This window comes from Elephas maximus, chromosome 6 (assembly GCF_024166365.1).
Source record: "Elephas maximus indicus isolate mEleMax1 chromosome 6, mEleMax1 primary haplotype, whole genome shotgun sequence".
Classification (NCBI taxonomy): Eukaryota; Metazoa; Chordata; class Mammalia; order Proboscidea; family Elephantidae; genus Elephas; species Elephas maximus.
In genome coordinates, this window is record NC_064824.1 from 39,799,830 (window position 1) to 39,823,471 (window position 23,642).

Genomic DNA, 23,642 nt, shown 5'->3' on the forward strand with positions numbered 1-23,642 from the left:
GCTGGTGTTTTTCAAGGACAAAGTGTTACTTGTTCTGTTTAATTAAGATTAATGCTGCCCCTCTATGGACATGGCTGCTGTTGGATTTGCATCGTCAAACAAGCTTATTTCTTTAGATGCTCATCATTGGAGATAAATTATTAATGCAGGAATCCATATTGTTGGTTATATATTTCTCTTGTATCATAGTCTGAAATCGTACATTTGCTGATATACCTCACATAAAAGTAGATTGTATTTTACTTCCAGGACATAAATTCAAATGATATTCTCCTTATTCTATATGTTACTTGACCATTTTCAGCTCTTACTGGTTTAGTTTTGCAACCTGGTTTGTGAATGAGACAGATCAGTTTTAGAAACTTGACAGTGACCCTAACTTCCTGTGTGACCTTAAGCAAGTTACACCTACTCCTCACTTATCAACTATCTTGTTATCTGACATTTCATATTTACAACAATAGTAAAATTATCTACTATGCAACTATTTTGTGCGTTAACAATGTACATCTGTCAGTAACGAATGCCAAGGTACTAGGGGTGAGTAACACTGGCTGTGATGGTTAAGGTTTTTTGTCAACTTGGCTGAGTCATGAGTCTCAGTGGTTCGGCAGTTATGTAATGATGTAGTTTGCAGTTATATAAAAATGTAATTTGGCAGTTATGTAATGATGGAGTCATCCTCCATTGTGTGATTTGATGTGGTCATCCTCCATTTTTGCATAGTGCGAATTTTCACATAGTGACCTGGTCTTTGGAATTTAACCACATCAATAAGTGAGAAGTGGGTCTGTTTAACTTCTCTGATCCTTAGATCCTCACTCACAAAGTATGAGCAATAACTCATTCTTGGTTGTGATAGAGGTTAAATAAGTTCTTATGCGTAGAGTACCAAGCACAAGGACTGGCATTTAAAAAGCTCAAAGTTAATAGTTTTTCTTGTTGTCATTGCTGTAGTTATTATTGTTATTGCTGTTATTCAACTTTCACTTCTGTGTTAATAATTCTCAAATGGATCTATTCATTCTTTATCCCCTTACTAAGATACAAACTCAAATTTCCAAATGTCTGCTGGATATCTGTACATGAATGTGTCAAGAGCCTTCTCCAAAATGAACTCATTATCCCTGGCATCTTCTTGCCAAAAACTAATTGAATGAATAAAAATGCCTAGCTCTTCTTTCTCAGGTGTCCTATTTAAGATAACTGCATTGGCACATCAACATTCTCTTAGCTAGAAACCATAGAGTTTTACTTGGTTCCTTGTTTTCTCTTTCGCCCCTCTTCCCCATATTCAGTAAATGTCAAGGCCTCACATACCCATCCTCCTCTTTGCATTTCTACAAACACTGTTTAGCTCTGATGTTCATGGTGTCTTGCCTGGACTATTGCAGTAGCCCCCTAACTAACTTATATACTTCTGCTTTCTCACCTCTCAAATGCATCCTCACCTCCATAAACTACAGTCTGGATCATATTACGTTGTTGTTGGGTGCTGTCAATTCCAAATCATAGCAACTCCATATGACAGAGTAGAACTGCCCCATTAGGGTTTCCTAGGTTGTAATCTTTATTGGGACATATCACCAGGTTTTTCTCCTATGGAACTGCTGGTGGATTCAAACCACCAACCTTTAAGTTAGCAGCTGAATGCTTAACCATTGCACCACCACAGCTCCTTGGATCATATTATACCCACACTCAAATTTTTGATGGTTCTCTTTTATCTGAAGAAGAACATGGCAGCTAAACCTTCCCAATGACTTCCAAGCTGAGTTCTCAATACATTTCATAACCCACTTTTCCACTAACCATAAAAAGGCTGCTTGCCAGTAATCAAACATCTACTTTCTTATCTCTCTCTTTTCTAGAGCAGTGGTTCTCCAACTTTAGCATGCATCAGAACCACCTGGAGGGCTTGTTAACACAGATTGGAGGACCTTGCTCCCAGAGTTTATGATTCGTTAAGTATAAGGTTTTTGTTGTTCTGTGCCGAGTAGATTCTAACTCATAGTGACTCTATATGACAGAGTAGAACTGACCCATAGGGTTTCCTTTACTAAAGGAGCCTTGGTTGCACAGTGGTTAAGTGCTTGGCTGCTAACCAAAAGGTCGGCGGTTCAAACCCATCAGCCACTTTGCAGAAGAAAGATGTGGCAATCTGCTTCCACATTGATTTAAAAAAAAAAAACTCGTTGATGTTGAAACCCTCTGTTTGAAGCTCTCCTCTGTTCTGTTGGGTCACTATGAGTCTGAATCGACTCGATGGCACACAACAGCAATCTTTAGAGGAGCAGGTCTTTTCTCCTACAGATTCCAACTCCAGCCTTTCAGAGTTAGTAGCCCAGCACATAACCATTGAAGCACCAGGGCTCCTTGAGGTCTGAGGCAGGGAACTCTGACCTTTCAGTTGGTAGCCCAGCACTTAACCATTTCACCACTAGGGCTTCTTGAGGTCTGAGGTTGTTGTCGTTGTCAGGTGATGTTGAAATCAGTTCCAACTCATAGCAGCCCTATAGGGCAGAGTAGAACTACCCCATAGGATTTCCAAGGAGCATCTGGTGGATTTGAACTGCCAACAGTTTGGTTAGCAGCCGAGCTCTTAACCACTATAGGGTTGCTATGAATCAGAACTGACTCAACAGCACTGGATTTGGCTTGGAGATCTGAGGTAGGGCTCAATAATCTGCATTTCTAACAAGTTCCCAACAGATGCTGGCGTTGGGAACAACTTGTTGTTCTGTGCCGAGTAGATTCTAACTCATAGTGACTCTATATGACAGGGTAGAACTGCCCCATGTTCCTGGGCCCAGAATACCCTTCTTTACCCATCTCAGCCCATCAAGATCCTATGCATCCCTTACTGCCATTGCATCAGAGAATTTCACCAGTCAGAACAAATCATTTCATACTTGGTGCTAGTGGAGTGATTAAGATTTTTGGATTGGAGCTAGACTAACTGAACTTTGCCACTAAGTAGCCAAGTAAACTTGGACAAGTTGCCTTATCGCTGGACCACCATTTACCCACCAGTAAAATTAAACTCTACCACCCATCTGTCAACTTGTCATACTATGGTGACTTAATGCTGGAAGCTATGCCAGCAGTATTTCAAATACCAGCAAGGTCACCCAAGGTAGACATGTTTCAGCAGAGCATCCAGACTTTAAAAAAAATAATTTTTTTTTTTTTTTAGACTAGGACAAAAGGCCTGGTAATCTGCTTCTGAAAATTAGCCAAAGAAAACCCCATGGATCACAAAGATTGTTGTCCGATAGAGTGCTGGAATATGAGCCCTCCTTTTTTTTGTTGGAAGGCATTACACAATAGCTGAAACAATAGATTCAAACATACCAAAAATCATGAAGATGGAGCAGGACTGAGCAATGTTTTGCTCCGATTGAACTAATAATAATAATTGAACTAATAATAGTACCTGCAGCATATGTTGACATAAAGATAAAATGAACTAACACACGCGAAGCACTTAGAACAGTGCCTGAGAAGTGCTCAATATGTGTCAGCTATTACTATTATCTGTCCTAGTAGTTTATACCTTTAATGGAATACTCCAATTAGCCATGTAGTGATATCTGGGTTTTGCAAGCCTAGCTGCTCTTCTAGGTGTTAAAGTTCCTTGAAAGTACAGACCACATCTTTGACTCCCTGGAAGCATAGCCCAGAGCTTTTCCTTTATAGAAACCCAGTTAAAAAAAAAAAAAGTTAAACTGAAATTGAGGAAAGATTGTAAAAGAATATTAAGAGAGTAAAAAAGCTTCTAAACAATAAACAAGCCATCCGTTTCTTTTTCCCTCATCATAAAAGGGAATAAAATGAGGTCAATTATATAATATATTGAAAGTAGGTTTGCTTTTTCCTTTGAATTTTCTAAATGCTATAATTAAATGACTTCAAATTGGAAGACTGTAAAGAAGAAATGAATCTTAATGGTAAGTAAAAAAAAGCAAATCCCATGGTTGATGATAGATATGACCTGTTAGCAATAGTTACATTTTTATACTTTCTTTCCCTACAATCAGCATGTAGAGATCAACATAATCCAATTAATTGTAATTCCCTTTTGTAGACTCGGTAGAGTAGTGCATGATACTGAAACACCACTGAAGTCTTATCTCTGGTCAGATAATCCAGATGGATTCTCATTTTTAAATTGGCAGCATGTCTTTATAAACTTCAGGAAAATAGAATATTTTGACTTCCCTGAACTTTTGATAAATGTGACACACAGTAATTGGTCTCTGAACTTTAATCCTTTGTACATGCCTAACTGTCAGTTTTCTAGATTTTTTCTCAGGTTGTGTAATGGTTCCATGAATACACCTGAGTGTCTCACTCTATTTCCTGACTTCCTCTACAAGAATTTTTTCCACAATGAATATGCAGTATTTTAATACAACAGTGCCTCTCCACTGAGCTTCTTGCTCATTCTTCCTTCTGACACAGGAGGAGCCCTCTGGTTGTATCACTACAGTTAAATTAATTAGAAGGTACATCAAGAGTTATGGAACTACCGGGCTAAGATTAGAAACAGTAAACCTGTTGCCTTCTAGTCGATGCTGATTCATAGTGACCCTATAGGACAGAGTAGAACTGCCCTATAGGGTTTTCCAAGGAGTGCCTGGTGGATTCCAACTGCTGACCTTTTGGTTCGTAGCTGAGCTCTTAACCACTGTGCCACCAGGACTCCAGAAACATAGTAAGCGGGATCTGAAATGAAGCAGAACTGTAGGCAAGAATCAACATCAGCAGCATAGATCTCTATGGCGATCACCATAGGGAAAGACCCAGGAGTTAGTGCCACAAATGTGTTTTATATTAGGCGGGTAACAGTGCTGGTTAGAGAAGCGTGTATCTTCCCACGTGTGTCCCTCCAGCTTCCTCTGCTGACTTTCCCATGTACTCTAACATAAGAACATGTGTAGGTAAGCTTAGCCCAAGCACACATCTACTCTGTTTTGCTCCAAATGGTTTGCACTCGACCACTAACCAAAAGGTAGGCGGTTCAGACCCACCCTGTGGCACCGCAGAAGACAGCCTTCACGATCTTCTTCCGTATAAGATTACAGCCAAGAAAACTCCGTAAAGCTTAATTCTACACTGTAACACATGGGGTTGCCATGAGTCGGAGTCAACTCTATGGCAGTGGGTTTGCTTTGGGATTTTGGTGTTTGTCAGGAGTTGTGAGAGCTGTCAGAGGAGAGGTTCATAATGGGCAAAACTACTTGGGCTCTGGAAGTGTGTGTTAGTGCTAATAGGTGACCTGAGGCCATGGTGTATGATGTCTCCCTGCCTTTCTACATGAGAAACTGTAGACAACCCTCCAACTTGGGAGTTCACTTAATTATCGTCATCATCGTCTATATTAAAAAGGTATTTGTTAAGCAACTCATTGGGCGTGCCGCCGAGTTAATGAAACAAATATAAAATTAAGAGGGGTGGCTTCTTCTTTAGAGACAGCACGATCCCAGCAGTGACGTTAAAGAAAGCTCGAGAATTGTCATTGACTTTAGGAGATTTTTTATCATCTTGACATTGTATATGACATTCTTGGAAATCCTGGTGGCATAGCGGTTAAATGCTATGGCTGCTAACCAAAAGGCCGGCAGTTTGAATCCACCAGGCGCTCCTTGGAAACCCCATGGGGCAGTTCTGCTCTGTCCTATAGGGTCACTGTGAGTTGGAATCGACTCAATGGCAGTGGGTATGGTTTGGTTTGGTCTACCTCCTCTGGAGCCCTGGTGGTGTGGTGGTTAAGAGTTTGGCTGCTAACCAAAAGGCCAGCAGTTCAAACCCACCAGCTGCTTCTTAGAAACGTGTGGGTCAGTTCTGCTCTGTGCCACTGAGTCAAAATCGACTTGACGGCAACGGGTTTGGTTTTTGGTTGTATCTCCCTGCACTTAGCACAATATCTGACACATAGTAAGTGTTGCATCAATTGTTTAATGAACGAATATCTTAGTTAATCTGATTGGTATTTTATTTGTTTTACTTCATACTGCTAGCTATAATGATGAAGTGGACATATAGCAGTACAATTCCATGCATTCATTTAATTTTTGGTATGCTCATCTTTATTTTATTTGACTTTGTTTCTGTTTAGATTCTTATTTCATCAGACTGTAAACAATTATTGTTATTGGGGCTCATTTTATTATTATTAAACATTTATTCAACATCCATTGTTCACTACCTGTTGCAACTTAAATATGCAAACTTTTCACTTCGTCAGAAGTTAAATCTCTCATAAGAGTCTCTTCTTGTGTTTAACAAAGATTTTATGTATATTTTTAACTCAAGCCTCCCTACTTCTCCTCATTTTACTCTTTGTTATATATTTCTCCAACTATATATTCAAAGGCGCAATTTATTTATGGGCACCTGAGAAGAGCTGTAGGCAGTAATGAGTACGTATCTTTAATGTGACGTAGTCTCTCAAACACTCTGATGGCACCATAAATTGGTACAATACCTATAAGAGCAATTTGTCATTATCTTTCAAAATTATGAATACACACAACCTTTGACCCAGCATTCCAGGTCTATCAATTAATTTGTTCTGTTCACACAGACGTACACTCACACAGGTATAACATGATTTGTGTACAAGACTATTTACTTTTATCACAACGCAGAGTATTCAACAGTTGATGATTCATTAAGTAAATTATGGCACATCCATAAAAGTAATATGTAGTTGTAAAAAAAAAAGTAAGAACACTCTTTGTGACCTGATAGGGAATAATTTGTGATATATGTTCAAGTGAAAAAAATAAAGATGCAGAAGAGTGCATGTATTGTGTTATTGTTTGTTCTTTTTAAATGATATTGAAAGGTCATGTTTCTTGTTTGTATATGAAATATCTTTGAAATGCATAAGAAATTGGTAACATTGGCTTTCCCTGGGAATGGGAACTGGGTAGTTGGGGACAGTCCAAAAAAGAGACTTTTTGCAAAAAGACTCTTTTTTTATACATTCAGCTTTAAATTGTGTAAATGTATTACATATTTCAAGTTTAAATAAATACAGTTTTAGAAATAAAAACAAAAACCACTGTGTACTTCCTGTTTAACAATTAAATGTTCTCAAGTATCATTTTCAAATGTTTTGACATTTTAATCAGCTTTTTTTTATTGTTTATAGCTCCTTTGTAACTAAAAAAAAAAAAAATTCTGCATTAACTTACGTGAATTATGATTTTCTAAAAATTGCAGTAGAAAGATGCACCACAGTAATGATATGCTCCATATCTTTGAAAGTTGAAATTGTCAACAGACCCCTGGACTCAAGTGGGCCGACTCCTATTGAAAAGAATTTCTAAAACTTTCTCATTCATGAAAAAAGAAAAACAGCCGTTATTGATAATAACTACATTCATTATGGATTCTGTATCATTACTCTGGACTTGGAAAATTCTGTGGTTGTGAAATTAAGAGGGTGATCTTATCCCATGGTTTCAAAAAGAAATGGATGCAAAGAGACCTGGCTATCTTGCCCAACATTATACAGATAGTTGTAAAATTTATAAAACACCATCTCTTATTTCAGGTACCCTGGTAGAACTCTGGCTAGTCTTGTGCAATGAAGTGGAAAATTTACTCAACCACTTGGACGAGTTAAACTAATCAAGCCAATTTATGTTAAAAAAATCATTCTGCATCATTGCTAGAAATCTTCTCTTTGTTTTGGTTATCTTTAAGTGACAACTAACAGATGTCTTATCAAGGAATAAAATGATTTCAACAAATTAGAATACCAATGTCTTAATCTACCAGTTTTGTTTACCTTTTATTTCCACTTTCTTGAAGGGATATTTTCAGACAGAAGACTTCTTGATTAGCAAAAAAATCCAAGTCCATATCTTGCTAAATCTTGTCATTTCTAACCTTACACGTACCAACAGTTTGGTAAGAGGGACAATTAAAGCTGAAAATTATCTTAGATTCTGGAAACATTTGCCAAAGTCAGGCTGGCAAAGAAGATAATGTCCTTTTTTTTTTTTTTTAATAACAGTAGCAATAAGCCTTTGCGTATATCATTTCATTTTCACACAAACTTAGGAGGGAGAGAGAGCAGTTCTTGTATGATGAGCGGGGAAATCAGAATGTCAAGAAAGATCTGTGTATGTACACATACCTACATTATACATATTATTTCTATATGGGCAATTATAAGACTTAGTTATGTTTATTTCCTAGATATCATAATGAGATATGGTTGGACCCAACCTTCTGTTTGATATTTATAAATGTAACTTGGAGAGAACAAGTAGCAGTGTTGAAATTTAGAGCCAATACCAAGGAAGCTTTTAAAAATGAATTTGTTGAAATTTAATCCTCCAGATTCTCTACCCTTTGAATGTAATGTATGAAATCATCCATGGAATTCAAGTAAATTCAGAATCCGTTTGGAGAAGACGGTCAAATAAAACGAACCATTGTGTATAGTGTCTGTAGAGTACAAAAAGTCTTTGACTGAATAGAAATAAGAGCAGTGTTGGCAGCTTTGAGTAAGAAAGGAATTAAAGCAACATATATTGGTACCATGAAATACATAAATACATCATTTTTTTATTTATGAACCTAACTTAAAGAAAAGCTAGTTCGTTATTGTTGTTGTTAGAGTCAGAGCAAGGCTATCTCTTCTGGGATGCCTAGACAAAATATGAGAAGTCTGGAGAGAAGCGTGATGTCAGTAACATCGTTTTATAAGGTGGCATTATGCATGTAGTTATGATGATGGGAAGATGTTTTATGTGATGTGATTATAAATTAAAAATACACAAAGCAATGACACATTTGTTATACTTTCCATCTGTGGTGCTTGCTTTACAAGTTTCAGTTGTACCTATTTATTATGTTGTTATTTACATTCAAATAAAATCTGAGGAGAAATAAAAGTAAGACATTCTCATTCCTGACTCAGTTCCTGAACTGAATGTAGTAAAATGTTCTACCTCTTTCAAAGAGAGCAGCTAAAGATATTTCATATTACCTGTGACATTATTCACTTGCCTTGGACTTCTCAAATGATCTCTAATGATGCGCACATAGTATATAAAAAATAGCATATAGAAAACAAATAACAGGCATGCCAGATTATTCCATCGGCTATTAAGAAATAACAGCTTTTTTTTTACCTTCATCATCTAAGAACGTTACTGGTTATTTTCTTGCTTCCTGCCACTTTCCTACTTCAAGGAGGCCACACAAAATTGCAGTTTTTCTGGGCCAGGTGTGGCACAACAGCCCATTTTGTGCACAGGTCCAATCATCTCTTCTTATAAGGTACAGTAAGCCTCCTAACAACTTCCTAGGAGTTACTGTGACAAATGGTAAAGATTAAGTCTCTTTGATTTTGAAGTACAAAGTTTCCTATTTAAAATCACTTTCCTCCTTCTTTGATACTTTGGCCATAGACGATTGAGCTTAGGTGAAGTTTTTCTGAAGAAATCTTAAGTATCCTCTCCTATTTTGAGTCTCAGGCTGTTGTATTCAACAATGAAATATTTCTACTCTAGAAGTTGTAGCTGGAAAAAAAGAATGACTCAGATGGGGCAGTTCTACTCTGTCCTATAGGGTCCCTTTGAGTCGGAATCGACTCGACGGCACTAGGTTACTGGGTACTGGGTTAAGAAAATGGCAATCATGGTGTTAGTCTATGTCTGGAGGTCACACTATAGGGTATTCTTCTAGTTCTTAAGCAAATCATTTGAGATAGTTGAGCCTGAATACCTGTTGCCATCAAATAGATTCTGACTCATAACAACCCTATAGGACAGAGTAGAACTGCCCGATAGGGTTTCCAAGGAATGGCTGGTGGATTCGAACATCAGCCTTTTGGTTAGCAGCCTTAACCTGTGCCACCAGGGCTCCTGAGCCTGACTAAGCAGCAATTATCTGAATAATTCCAGCTTCAAACCCTTTTTCTGAATCCAGACAATTATTTTTATTCAACCAGAACTTCCTAAACAACTATCTCTGTTGTCTGCCATATTTTTCAAGTGTGTCATAGCCCTTGTGTTAATGAAATGTTTAGATACAATCCAGGAACGTGGCATCTTTCTCAGCCCAAAACTTTTGGGCATAACCAGGGATAGATTAACCGGTAAGCAAGGTACACAGGGGCTTACCTTAAGCAAGGTACCCACAGGCTTACTTGTGTTTACTCACTAACCTGTAGTGAACAATTTCAAGGTTTCCCCCACTTTTGATGTGGTGAAAAACAGGTGAGATTGTGCACCACAGATTAGTAAGTCAACCCAAGTAAGCCCACTCAGCCTTGCTTATTGGGTAATCCATCCCTGGGCATCACATACATTTTAGGAGTGATAAACTTGTTCTTTGAGTTTGTCCCTGCTCATCCTCAAGGTCAGCAGAATGTGATTCTAGAGGACAGAAACACAATATAAGATGTCCTTTACTGTCTAGAACTTTATATTCACATTAGTAAATATTTATGCACACCTGGTAAAGCTCTCTTCTTATAAAATAGCCTCAGCAGCTGTTGCTTTGAAAAGCACAGAGCACAGTGCCTGGTACATAGTTTCTGTTGTCAATGTGTGTTTAATAAAAATTAAGTGAACAAACGAATTAACTGGCCAACTGTCCTAGTTTTCTAAGACAATATCTTCAGCGAAGTCTCACGTTGTAGCCACGGTGCTGAAGGAAGGGGCTTTAGATAGCGCAGCACAGGGAGATGCAGCTTCTGGCACACGGTTTACATCACCACGTTTGAGAATTTGGACCCTCTCTAATCCACCAGGAATCAGATTGAACTGTCACTTCAGGATGCCAGAACAACAAGAAACGGTGAGCAATTCGGATGATCCAACCAACTTTCTTTTGGTCTGTTCCTTTAAACTAAAAATCAGCTCCATCCATCTAGATAAACAGTGACATTTTATTCACTTTAATATCTAACTTCCAGTTTGATTTTATGGCTAAACATACTATTATTTTTTGGATCGATAGTTCCTCTGGCATCTCTTTCGTTCCTGGTGTGACTTTCATGTACCCAGCAAGTCTTTCAGATAAGGTTTCCAAATGGTCATCTGCACTGGAAGCAGATTCCACATCCTTTACGAGAGATTCACGATGTAATAGGTTCTTGTCACTATATTAATGAAATCAGAGTTATTCCCTCCGTATGCTGGGAAACACAGGGTATCTTTTCTCTTCTTTTATTATGACAATAAAATAAAAGTTGGAAAGAGGTTTTAAAAGGTCTATAGAAAAACTTCCCAGGGAAAAATGCACTTGTTTTTCAGTACACACAGAGGAGTTACCTTTTTACTCTTGTGTTACCATTCTATTCCAAATAGTTCCAGTCATCTGCAGGCGCCTTTCAAATGACACAAATTTCACTAGATTAAAACAGTTTGATTTTGGTTAAAACTACCCTGATATGGCAGCTTCTGGTTGCACCAGTCTACAAAGGACTATGCATTATAAGAGGAAGAAAAGTGGTCATTTAACTGTTGGTGATATCTGCATGCTCTTTTTCCTTGGAAACTGTCATTGAGCTTCTTGGCTATGGAATGTCCATTCTTCAGTTCTCCTTTTTAAGAAAGTTTGTTGCTAATCGTTATTGTCAATTTTTTTCAATTATAGTTGCTTTTCACTTGATATAGGTAAGCTTTTACTAAATACATGAAACACACAGAAGATCCTTTGAGAAAGGGCGTTTCTAGATAGGCTTGTTTGAATATGACTTTTAGATACAGTTTTTGTGATCTCATAAAGTCACATAGTATTTGGATTCTGGAGCTTAATCTATCTTCAATTCAGTTTAAATGCTTTAAGCCAAAAGTTATGACTAAAATGAATTTAACATAGCCTAACTAGAGACCCAGGGGAAACCAGTATAGATTATGAGAGTAAGGATAGTGAGGTATCTTGATTCAGCCAGCCTTCTTCCCTGTCGTCAACCCCAGCGACTAAAGTTTTTGTTGATCGCATATAACAAACTGCGTCACGCTGACGTGATTCCTCTAAAATAACCAGAATGGCTTACGATGTTTTCTTGGTGTTTCCATTACCTTAGTTCATTCTATACTTTGCCACTTGTCCTTTACTCACTTTCCATATCATTGGGGTACCTTAGATTTGTTTGGTCCCTTATTCTTTCCAAATGGTTTCAGATGCATTTTCGTATCTGATATTTTCCATTAGATACCAACACAGTCTTTCCAGCTGTCTTCATTTTACAAATAAACAAACAGATATATGATGAGTTAATGGTGAAGACAAGCCTGGAATAGATGTTTTGTATAATCTCTTTCCACTGCCACCTACGAATTTACTCCATCTCCTGACCCTTTGGTAATGTCGTTTCTTCTTATTGCCAATTTGTTTTATATCTGTTTATAAAAGAATCTCTGATTTTTATAAATGAGTGATTATGAAAGACTGGAGTCAGTTTACAGGTAAAAACATAGCCTAAAGTGAGACTTTTAGGAATAAAACACAAAAATCCTTGTCTTTGAAGTAACAGTCTGCTGCCATTTGCAATTACTGTTTATTTGCCTTTTCTCTTTCAGCTTCTGCCAGCAAAGATGAAATTTAAGCATGGTAGTTTTGAGTGGGGGCTTCCTGGGTTTTTATCCTGGTTTCAACACTTTACAGTCATGGGAAAGTTACTTACTCTTCCTATGCTTCACTTTCCCTATCTGTAAAATAATAGTAGAGATGATAATAATATCTACCTCATTGCCTTATTGAGAGGATTAAATGAAATAATGAATGTAAAGTGCATAACACTGTCCTTAATGCAGTTTAAGCACTAAATAATTACTGGGTTGTTGTTTTTGCTGTAAAGTGCTCTACAATGTGGTCATGTAAATTTTGTTCTTTAAAAGCTTTTGATTTGACAATAATATTACCATCTCTTAAACTCATATTAAGGAAGTTTTAATGTGTGAGTATCTAGCTTTCTAATTATCTGCCCTCTTAAGGTACACTTCATAAGTCAGTATTTATTGAGCAACTTCTGTAGAATTATAGAGGCTCCATTGCAGTGGTCCTCAACCAGGGGCCATTTTGCACCCTCCCTCCCCCCTGCCCAGGCCACATTTGGCAATATCAGGAGACATCTTTCATCATCGCCACTAGGGAGTGCTACTGGCATCTAGTGAGTTGAGACCAGGGATGCTGCTAAACATCCTGCAATGTAAAGGACAGCCCCCACAGCGAAAAAAAGTCATCAGAAGTCACTAATATCAAATGTCAGTAGTGCCACTGTTGAGAAACCTGCTCTATAGAAAAAGGGAAAAGTATAAGACATCATAACTGCTAGCAGTCTAGTTAGAAATACCTATCAAATAATAATACCTGTTAACACGAGGATAGGTTTATAATCAGTTCATCTTGAAAACTGGTTGAATTCACGAGAAGGTCTACAAATATGGGCGTAACAGCATGTTTATATAAGACATGATGTCCTTAATATGTTTTGAAGCCCTCTGTGATTTACAGGGGATGTTGATTTTCATTGATTATGAAAAACTTGATATAAAAAATACTCTTCCCAACTACCTGCCATATTGTATATTTAAGCTACTTGTTGGAGGGCTACAAATTATTTTATTTTCCTTTAAATGAAGACCATATAAGTATCTATGGTAGAAATGTTGGTTTATGCAATACAAGTTAATAATAATGCCAGATATATCATTATCAACTTGTATTGCGCATATATATATATATATATATATATATATATACACACCCCATTTTCAGAGTTACTTTAATTAACTTACTTTTATGTGAAGGTGACTAATGTCAGTGGCATTTCCCTTTGACTAAGCAATTATTTATTGCTGTTGTTGTTTCCTTGATCAAAGTAAAGATTATTCCCTTTTTTTTACCTGCCTAACACTTTCCTTTGACAGTCTCAAACCTACACACCAAATAGGCAGAGAAATCTGATGTAAGGCATTTTACAATGGACTTTTCTGATAAATTTTTGGTAGAGGTAGTTGTTTGTGTGTGTGTGTGTGTGTACGTGTGTTTAGGTTTCCACTTAAAGTTCAGTGCCAAAGCAACACTACTTATACATTTTCTAAATGTGTTTTAAGCAATAAGTTGTACAACATTTTTAGAACATGTGTTAAGCTATTTCTCTAAGAATGAAGCTCTTAACAAAACATAAGCACTCTGCATGAGATCTTAGCAGCAAAGTGCTTAAAAGATAAAGTAAGAATTGGTACCATGGGAAGAACACCAGCTGTAGCGCGCACAGGTCCATTATGAGAAGTATGGTAGTGGGTAGGGAGAAAATGATTTAATCAGGAGTAAAACCAATTTTATTATAAGGGCACGCAGGGGGTGTGGCACCATAGTGAGAGGGACATTTCAAAATATCTGACAGATTTCAACAATGTGAAAACCCCGTTCTTTAAAGTGACAGTAAACCCCATCAGGTCTCCCTTTTTGATGCTATTGTTAACAGTTGACTGTTTAAAGCTGGCCTGCTAAGATGCTGTCGGCCTATTTCAATAGCGTGTAGCCAAATAAAAGACTAATTGTTGAAATACAATCAATCAAAAATGATTGCAGGGCAGAAAGAAGGTCTCCTCTGCTGATTTTGTTGTAGATCATATTATTGTGTTATGATTGAGGTAGGAATGAAGACTGAATGGGGGAACGTCTGAAATAAACAGACCCACCTTCGTTCCTTCCCTTGCGAACATTCTATTGAGCAAGAACGGCCACTGACTAGCCCTGGCAATAATAGCCCATTTAGAAAAAAGGATCTGATAAAGATTGTAGCTAATATTTTTTAAAGGACGTGAATAATACTGGTGAAACAGTCCATGCAGAGAGCCCCTTCAGTGACCGTTCCCGGGTTTTCTTATGTTTTTGGTACAAAGTGCATCTCCGCATTCATAACACTGACACCCAGGGGGCATGTGAATGGGAGCCCAAGACGGTGGTAAAGGACCAGAACTCCAGTTTACCAAATACCTGTTAAATTCTCACCAGGATACTCGGCTTTTCAGTTAACTCCCAGATTGTCTAAAATGATTAGCTTATGTTTTCATTAAGCACAGAACAAAAAATCTCTTCTACGGTGCATGTTTAGAAATAGAAGTCCTGTGGGTCAATAGCAATGCCTTTGTGCCTTGCTTCCTTTTAATTGTATGTGAGGGATGTAACTTTCAGGCCCTGATACGTCCACTTCTTGAGTGAGAATGATTGCAGACTTTGATATTGAGGGTGAAAAGAAGAAAACAATTGCCCGGCATCATTTTGTTTCTACTGAAAACTTCATTTTGGCTTTGACTTTAATATTTAAATGTCTTAACTCACTCAGGCTTCCCAAGCAATCATTTTTGTTGTTTCTGAAAGGAGTTGGTAAGCACTCGTGGTTTGTCTTTAGTGTCTTATCATTTTTTGACAGCTTTGCATAGCCAATGTAGGCCAACAGGGGTCTGTCTAATATTGTTGCTGGGCAAATTTTCCTCACTGAGATGAAAACTAAAAAAAAAGATATTTTTGAAGCAGTAAGAAGGAATTAATCTCCTTTCTCACTCCATGTTCTATTCCTTGCTGACTTTATATTCAGGCAAAAAAAGGAAAAAAGTGTTACCCATTATTCCCTTGTACATAGCAAGGCTAACACGTGTAAAGCAATAACTCATTTTCTATTACCATGTTTAGCATATGTCTCCTGTTGGCTCAGCGAGGTCTTTAGGCCGGTCCCTTGAGCCGGCCATCATTGGCAACTCTTAGCCCCTCGGCCTCAAAACCAAATAGCTTTGAATCATGTTGAGCTGTGGTGCTAATTTTCATACTGATGCATTATGGGAATAAATGTATCTGACATACTGTGTCAATGGCACTGTCTCTTTGTGTCTCTTGTTTTTTTGTTAGCTGCATTCCTACAGATGGTATTCCATTGAAAATGCTCCCCTTCCTACTGAAAAAGGAGGAGGAAAAAAAAAAAAAAAACGCACACAGCACCAAACCTCTAGGTGCAGAAGGCTGTTAACGGTTGCTGATGATAGTAGGCAAACATTAACATAATAATTAGTGTCTTGTAATTGTTTCATTAAAACCAGTTGTTCCATTTCTCCTCGTGTTTTCCCAGAAGAGAAGCTGAATTTGGACGACAGCCAGTGGGAGGACATCCACGTTGTCACAGGAGCACTGAAGATGTTTTTCCGGGAGCTGCCTGAGCCGCTCTTCCCTTACAGCTTCTTTGAGCGGTTTGTGGAGGCGATCAGTAAGTACCTCACATACAGGAGCAGTTGGTAAAATAACCTGGCACTGTGGAATTATTAAGTAAATAGTAACAGTGATGATACCCATAATCATAGAAAACAGACAGTATCCCCAATGCTCCGTATCTTTGGTTTTAGTGTCTGTTTTTTTGATAGCTTACTTTACTAGCCGTGCAATATTATCTGAGTTAAAAAAAAAAAAAAGGAAAACAAAGAAGAAGGCATTCTACGTAGGGTGGCCTATTTCTAAATCAACCTCCTCCATTGAAAATAGCCTTCCGTGGAATCTCCTTTAAGAGGTCACCTTTGGCAACCCCACTGGCTGCCTTTATACTGTAAGAATTGGAATGAGTACAAAGGGGTCTTGAAAAACCACCTAAGTGAATTAAAGATTACATTGCATTAATGACATGCTAAATCATCAGCTGAGGCATTACTATCTCTGGGCTCACTCACCCTTCACTCACCAATGCTAGAAACATACTCAGCCACTATTTGCTTGTGAGAAATGTGAATTTTAAATTAAGTAAGGATAAGTTTCTCCTGCCAGACTAGTGACTTTACAGAACGTTGTATTATATCCGTTCCTAACCAATAGTCATACTCCATGAGGCTTCCTTTCCTCTTATTTTCTTATTCAGAAAACACGGGCACACACACACACACTTAAGTAAAAATCAACAAATAAATAATTAAGTGAAAAATAAATCTTTCTGAAATGCAAGGAAACTTCTTCTATTGATCCATGAAGAAACAATTCCTGTCACATCTCTAAATGTAATATCTGAGGGTGCACTTACCATGATTGGGACAGGTCGGAAGAAGTTTCCTGGCAAGCAAGCTGATTTAAGGGAGAAAAAAAAAAAAAGACGAAAGAAAGATAAAGTGAAAAAGACGGCAAGGCTGGCAGGAGCTTAATTAAAGTCCAATCGAGAAAAATTTCCCAGAAAAAAATACTCTACATAGGAAGTCTGAACTTGGGTGACTATGTGTGCTGCGCTATCATTAGTGGGATATAGGGAACCCATGCTGAAGAATAGTCCCTGAAAGTAAACTTTTATCCTGTTTTTCATTCCACAAAAGTTATCATACTGTCCTAAAGCCCTGGCAAAAAAAAAGATGTCAAGGGGAATAAACCAAACCCGATGCCGTCGAGTTGATTCTGACTCGGCGACCCTGTAAACCAAAAAAAACAAATCTGCTGCCGTCCAGTTGATTCCAACTGAGAGTGACCCTATAGGACAGAGTAGAACTGCCCCATAGAGTTTCCAAGGAGCGCCTCGCGGATTCAAACTGCTGATCTCTTGGTTAGCAGCCCTAGCACTTAACCACTAAGCCACCAGAGTTTCTGAGAACAACCCTATAAAAAAAAAAAAAAAAAAAACTAGTATAAGGTAAAACCGCCTGGTAGGGTTTCCAAGGAGCACCTGGTGAATTCAGACAGCCGACCTTTTGGTAAGCAGCCGTAGCTCGAAGGGGAATAAAGCAGAGTTGATTTTCCCAGGCCTTTCTCTTGTGGCCTCCTCATGATTTCAGATGTTGTTATTGTTGTTTACTGTAGTAACTGCTTGAATCATGGGTTCTGTAGTGGAGCTGAAGCTCTTATTCCTTGTAATGACTTCTTATTTCAGGAGCCCTGAGCTTCTCAAGAACAACATTTTATAGTTCTTAGGCTCTCTTAATTTCCTTTAAAAGGAGGAATGAAGAAAAAAATAAACAAGAATGCATTTCCACAGCAGCTATTCTGATATTGTCTTAGAAAATGCAAGCGTGGAGGACCACTCACGCTGCTAGGACAGTGTCCTGGTAGGAGACTGGGGAGACTTGCATTTCGGTCCCTATCCCTTATTGTATAAACTTAAAGAACTCAGACAATTTTCACATCGTGGGCTGCACACTTTTAAGTGACAATTATCAATCTCATCTCGGAATGTACTTGTATCCATGTGCTGATTTGGGGGCTATCATATGGAAACCACATCATTTAAGTTTCCCTTAGTTTTCATGATTCTAAAGATATTAGGCAGGCCATTAGCTTGAGAGATATAGGAAGCAGGCCCTCATAACCCACTTGAGGTGTGTCCTTTGAATTTTCCTGAAAAGTAAGACCATCTCCTGGCCATCCTTGACTCAGACACAAACTAGACAGAATCTGAGAAACACAGGCATGGCCAGGACTAAAGAGGGCAGAATCGAGGCAGCAGCATGGTGCTGTGACTGATGGCTATTAGCTAGAGTTATTGCCAACACTGATAAAATGGGTTATGATGAGAATGAATGGCATGCTGCCTATGAAAGTCTTTTAAAAATGTAAGATGCCGGGGAATACAGGGTGGAGAGGAGGAGTGTGCTGTCTTATTAGGGGGAAAGCACCTAGGAGTACATAGCAAAGTATGTATAAGTTTTTGTATGAGAGACTGACTTGATTTGTAAACTTTCACTTAAAGCACAATAAATAAAAAAAAAAAGTTTAAATGTAAGATACCTTACCAATGCTGGCAGTGTTTTTCCAGGTAAGCTTTGTGTGATAAAGTAATCTAGAAGAGAAGATACAGGACAGGTATTTCTTCCCTGTTCAAGGCAAAGAAAATCAAATTTAGCAACTTAGCTGTCTTTTTTTTTTTTTTTTTAAATAATACGCTATTTTTTAGAGCACTTGTAGGCTTCTAGAAAACTGCACATAAAGTACGGGAGTTCCCATCTAACATCTATCCCCTTCGCCTTGCACACAGTCTCATTACTTTTCATATGGGGGGGATTAACCAACAGGGTAATGTGGCTGAGAAATATATTATGATGTTGGGCAGAGATACATGTTTACTCACCCTTGGCTTTTGGGTATAGCCTTGAAGCTAGTTCTTATGTTCTAAATTCAGGGTAAACTCAGTTCCAGGTTATAGTTCATATTTATATGTCCTTAAGCGTTGGTAAAATGGTCATCTATTCCTTGACAGTGAACAAGAAAATAGAAGTTCTTTGGCTCATTTGTGCATGATGAATTTTTTCAAAATTATAAGAACATTTATATCCAGTTCCAAAGGTGTGCTGGGATTCATCATAGCTCTCATCCCAGAGACGCCTCTGAGGAAAGGCCTGGCAGCCTACTTCCAAAAAATCACAACCACTGAAAACTCTGTGGAGTGCAGTTCTAATCTGACACACATGGGGTCGCCATGAGTCAGAATAAGCTCGATGGCAACTGTTTGTTTTGTTTTGTTTACATTGCTTCTTGTAAAATATATACGTACAATGAGAAGCTCAACAGACCATTTATGAGTTCTTGGTTTTGTACGAAAAGTTACCAACCAGGTAAAGTAAATTCACCAGAGAGATGGCCGCATATGCTGGACCTGGGCATCTTTGCCCTCAGATCGTCACCCTTCACTTCTATGCTGTAGAAGCATAGTAGGATTGACCCTAGCCAGCCGTGTTTTGCAGGTGGCCTTAAGGGCTGGCTTCCTGCCGCTGCAGCTAGTGGAAACCATTGGCAGGAGATGGAAGGGGGTGTCTGGAGGGGTGGGAGGAAAAGCGAGACAGTTTATTAGTTTATCCCCTGCCCCTGTCCACCCATCTGCCTCCAGCAGCTTCTCTGCCTGAGGACCAGTCTCCTCCATGGATTCAGTCAGCTGGCAGGCCCATTGTGGTTCCATCTGGTTACAGGGGTCCTCTTCCTTTTGCTGCTCCAGGCTTGAGGAGGTACTGGCTTCCTGCTATGGCTAATTTCTTGGTTACCTCACTCTTCAGCTTCTTCATCACTTGGGTAACCGGTTCCCTGCATCAAATTAATTCCTTCCGTTGGTGTAAATACTTGAAGTGGTTTCAGTTTTTTGGTTAGAAGCGATCAAAACACCATATAAGTCAATGTCACGGTTCATGTAGTGTCAAAGTTATTTCCTTTTTCTCTTTCAGTACCCCCAAGCTCGGTGTGTGAAGGGTGAACATTTTCATCTGGCTCCAAATTTGAGAGATCTGTTACCTTTTCATGACAGTTAAAAAGGTGAACAGACCAAAAGGATTATTATGCCCAAGTAGAATGCCCTGCCTCTCAGGAAGAAATATTATTTCATGTACAAGCAATTAATGTACAAAAAAAAAAAAAAAAAAACTTGTGTTGTTTGAATTACTGTTAGTTCTCAATATATATTTGCAAGTCATCATTAGATGTTCCAAGAAGAATGAACAGAAGGCATTTACTTTTTGAAATAGTAACTTTTTGGACCAAAAACAAACGTTAATAAGAACTTGCTGCCATTGCCATAGTGATTCCCTGTTTGATAACACCCATTGGGGTAACAAAAGCACTGAGGATTGTTTTATATTTCAGAACCCAAGTACTGCAGCTATTGATCTGAAATTCCATACTTGGGGTCAATGCAGTTGGGTCACCTGCAGGTTATTGCCTGTAGATTTAACCCACTGACTGTAAGGACTTAATTCCCTGGAAATGACTTGTGCTGAAGCCATTATTAGCACTGTGAATGTGAACTCAGTGGAAAAACAGAACTGTAGAGTTTTATGATAGGTGATGCAATCTCGTGGTTAGAGACCTGCAGGGGATCGGGGCATTTCCAGTACATCTGAATCCTTGGAAGTGTACTAAGTTTACCTCTATTTCCATCCTTCTCATTCTGGTAACTCTACAGGTCCAAAGAAAAGAGACAAAAGGCAGTGCCTCTTCTGTTTTAATATCTGCATTTTCCCCGAAGTCCCTGGGAAAAAGGAAAGGCAGAGAAGAACCCATTGGCATTTCTGACAGTGATCTCATGTAATTCCTCAAAATAACAAAGGAGATGTTGGAGAACCAGAAGGATCATGTGGAAAATAATTTCTAATTCACATAACTACTGTGAGAATTAAGGAAGATGAAGTTTTCCTTACATTATATTAGGTGCTCAATAAATTATTTGAAAAGAAATCAATTTTTTAGAGGTGAAAGCAAGATTCAGAAGTATTTCCCAAGTTTACAAAGCTCAAAAGATTAGACTTAGTATTCAACTCCAGACTCTAAAACGTAAACACTTTTACATTATCCTACATTGCTTTTCTGGGACTATTTAACTAAAAGAAATCTTGCTTAAGGAATAACTAACTAGCTGTTGCCAAATATCTGTCTGTTACATTATCCTATATAAGACTGTCCTATATAAACCAGTTTTTTTTTTAATTCAAGTTTAGAATTATATTAAATAATCAGAAATTTTAGCATTATGTCAAATGATCAGGAGTTCTAGGTTAGAAATAAGGTAGAACTTCCCAAGAGTGAGTAATGTTTCAGTATTTACTAACTGGATATTAAAACCATCAGTGCTTTAAACATTACCCTCTAACCCTCCACTTTATTATTTCCTCAAATAACTCCTCTCTCATCCTCTTCTGAAATTCACTCAGATACACACAATGCTATTTTCCTATTTCATGTGAGTAACTATTTCAGGATTGAAGTTTTGTTTGTATCCTTTTTTAACAATTTTTTTACTTGTATCAAAGTACTACATGCCTAGGTAACAAACCAAATCTTACAGAACAGTTTATGATGGAAAGCAATAGATAAAGGCTGTGTCCCCTCACATCCCCAGGGCTACTCCTAAGAGGCAACTTTATTTAAGTATTTCGGTGTTTAGCTCTTCCAGTGGTTATTTTCATAACTCTAAATATCTTTTTCATAACTCTAGATAATATCTTTAACTTTGTGATTTACCAACCTTGTAAAATATCTTGATATGAATTCACACTGCTGCATTCCTTCCAATATTTGGTAGTCGCATTACTATATTTAGCTCTTCTGTTTATTGCCTTTGTAATGTTAGTATGCTTAAGCCTCTGTTTCTTGTTCCATAGACATTCAGCAGGATCTCCTAACTCTTTCCTTTGTGTTGTTGTTGTCAATTGCCATCAAGTTGGCTGTGACTCGTGGCGACCTTATATATAACGGAATGAAACACTGCTTGATCTTGCACCATCTTCGTGATTGTTGGTATGTTTGAGTCCATTGTTGCGGCTATTGTGTGGTGCCCTCTGACCTAGGAGATTCATCTTCCAACACTATAGTGGACAGTATTCTGTGGTGAGCCATAAGTTTTCATTGGCTAATTTTCAGAAGTAAACTGCCAGGCCTTTCTTCCTAGCCCATCTTATTCTGGAAGCTTAGCTGGAACCTGTGCAACCGTGGGCAACCCTGCTGGTATTTGAAATACCAGTGGCATAGCTTTCAGCATCACAGCAACACTGAAGCCACTCTGCTACTACAAACTGACAGACAAGTGGTGGCTTCTCTTTGCAAAGAGAACAAAGTCTCCCCTCCACCCTTCTCTTTACCTCTCCACCCTTTTCCACCACCAACAATTTAAGTGGCCCTTTTTTATATTTTAATGGTCCTTGTAAGTCTTCAGTAATTTATTCAATTAGAAAATCAGTAAATACCATTAATATTTGCATTACCATCACTGCCTGTACAAATGATTTTGCAAAGATTTTTTTTTTTTTCCTGGAGTCAATTGTCACAATCCCTATCTCCTCAAAGAATATTCCTCGCAAGGCCAAATACAATCTATTTACCTACAATCCCAAGCTTGCTTAAACTCTCGCCACGTTTGATTTGCTTTGTAGTTGGATCCTGATTTTCCTGTGTAGGTTTTTTTTTATTTCCTTCAAGTTTTAATTGCTTTTCTTTTCATTGTCTTCCTTTTTCTTTTTAATATCCTTACTCTTTTCTGAAACTCTATTCCACAGAGCCCCCTTTTTCCAAGAGTTCTTCTTTCTAGAAATTTGTGTCCTTCTATTTCATAGTGGAATTCTTGCATCTAGGACAGCTTCTGGCTCTCTAAAAACAAACAAACAAACAAACAAACCCACTGCTGTCTGGCTCTCTGGGTGGTACAAATGGTTAAGGGCTTCACTACCAGCTGAAAGGTTGGTGAAGTCACCCAACAGTGCCTCGGGATACAGGCCTGGCAATGGCCATCTGCTTCTGAAAGGTCACAGCCTTGAAAACACCATGGAGTAGCTCTACTCTGCACACACAGGGTCACTATGAGTCAGAATCACTCGACAGCAACTAACAGCAACTGGATTGTTTCATGGCTCTCAGCTAAGGATTCAAGTCTGCTTTCTGAGTGAGAGTCTTTGTTTCCCAGATGATGTATATATTAGTTTCCTATTGCTGCCACAACAAATTACCTCAAACTCAGTTGCTTAAAGCACCACTAATTTATTATCTTACCGTTCTGTAGGCCAGAAGTCTGACACTGGGCTAAAATCGATGCATTGGCAGGACTTTATCTTTCTGGAGACCTCAGGGGGGAATGTGTTTCCTTGCCTTTTGCACCTTCTAGAGGCTGCCCCATTCCTTGGTTCATGATCCGTTTCTTCCAACTTCAAAGGCATCAATGGCTGGTAGAG

At 38.3% G+C, this 23,642-nt stretch overlaps 1 protein-coding gene across 1 annotated transcript in view; it reads left to right on the plus strand.

Moving 5' to 3' along the window:
• ARHGAP15 (Rho GTPase activating protein 15) overlaps nucleotides 1–23,642 on the plus strand; it is a 710,489-nt gene that overhangs the window by 549,282 nt on the left and 137,565 nt on the right. Inside the window, exon 12 of the mRNA XM_049887125.1 lies at nucleotides 16,112–16,246. Coding sequence (XP_049743082.1) covers nucleotides 16,112–16,246 — 135 coding nt within the window. The remainder of the gene's footprint in view (nucleotides 1–16,111; nucleotides 16,247–23,642) is intronic.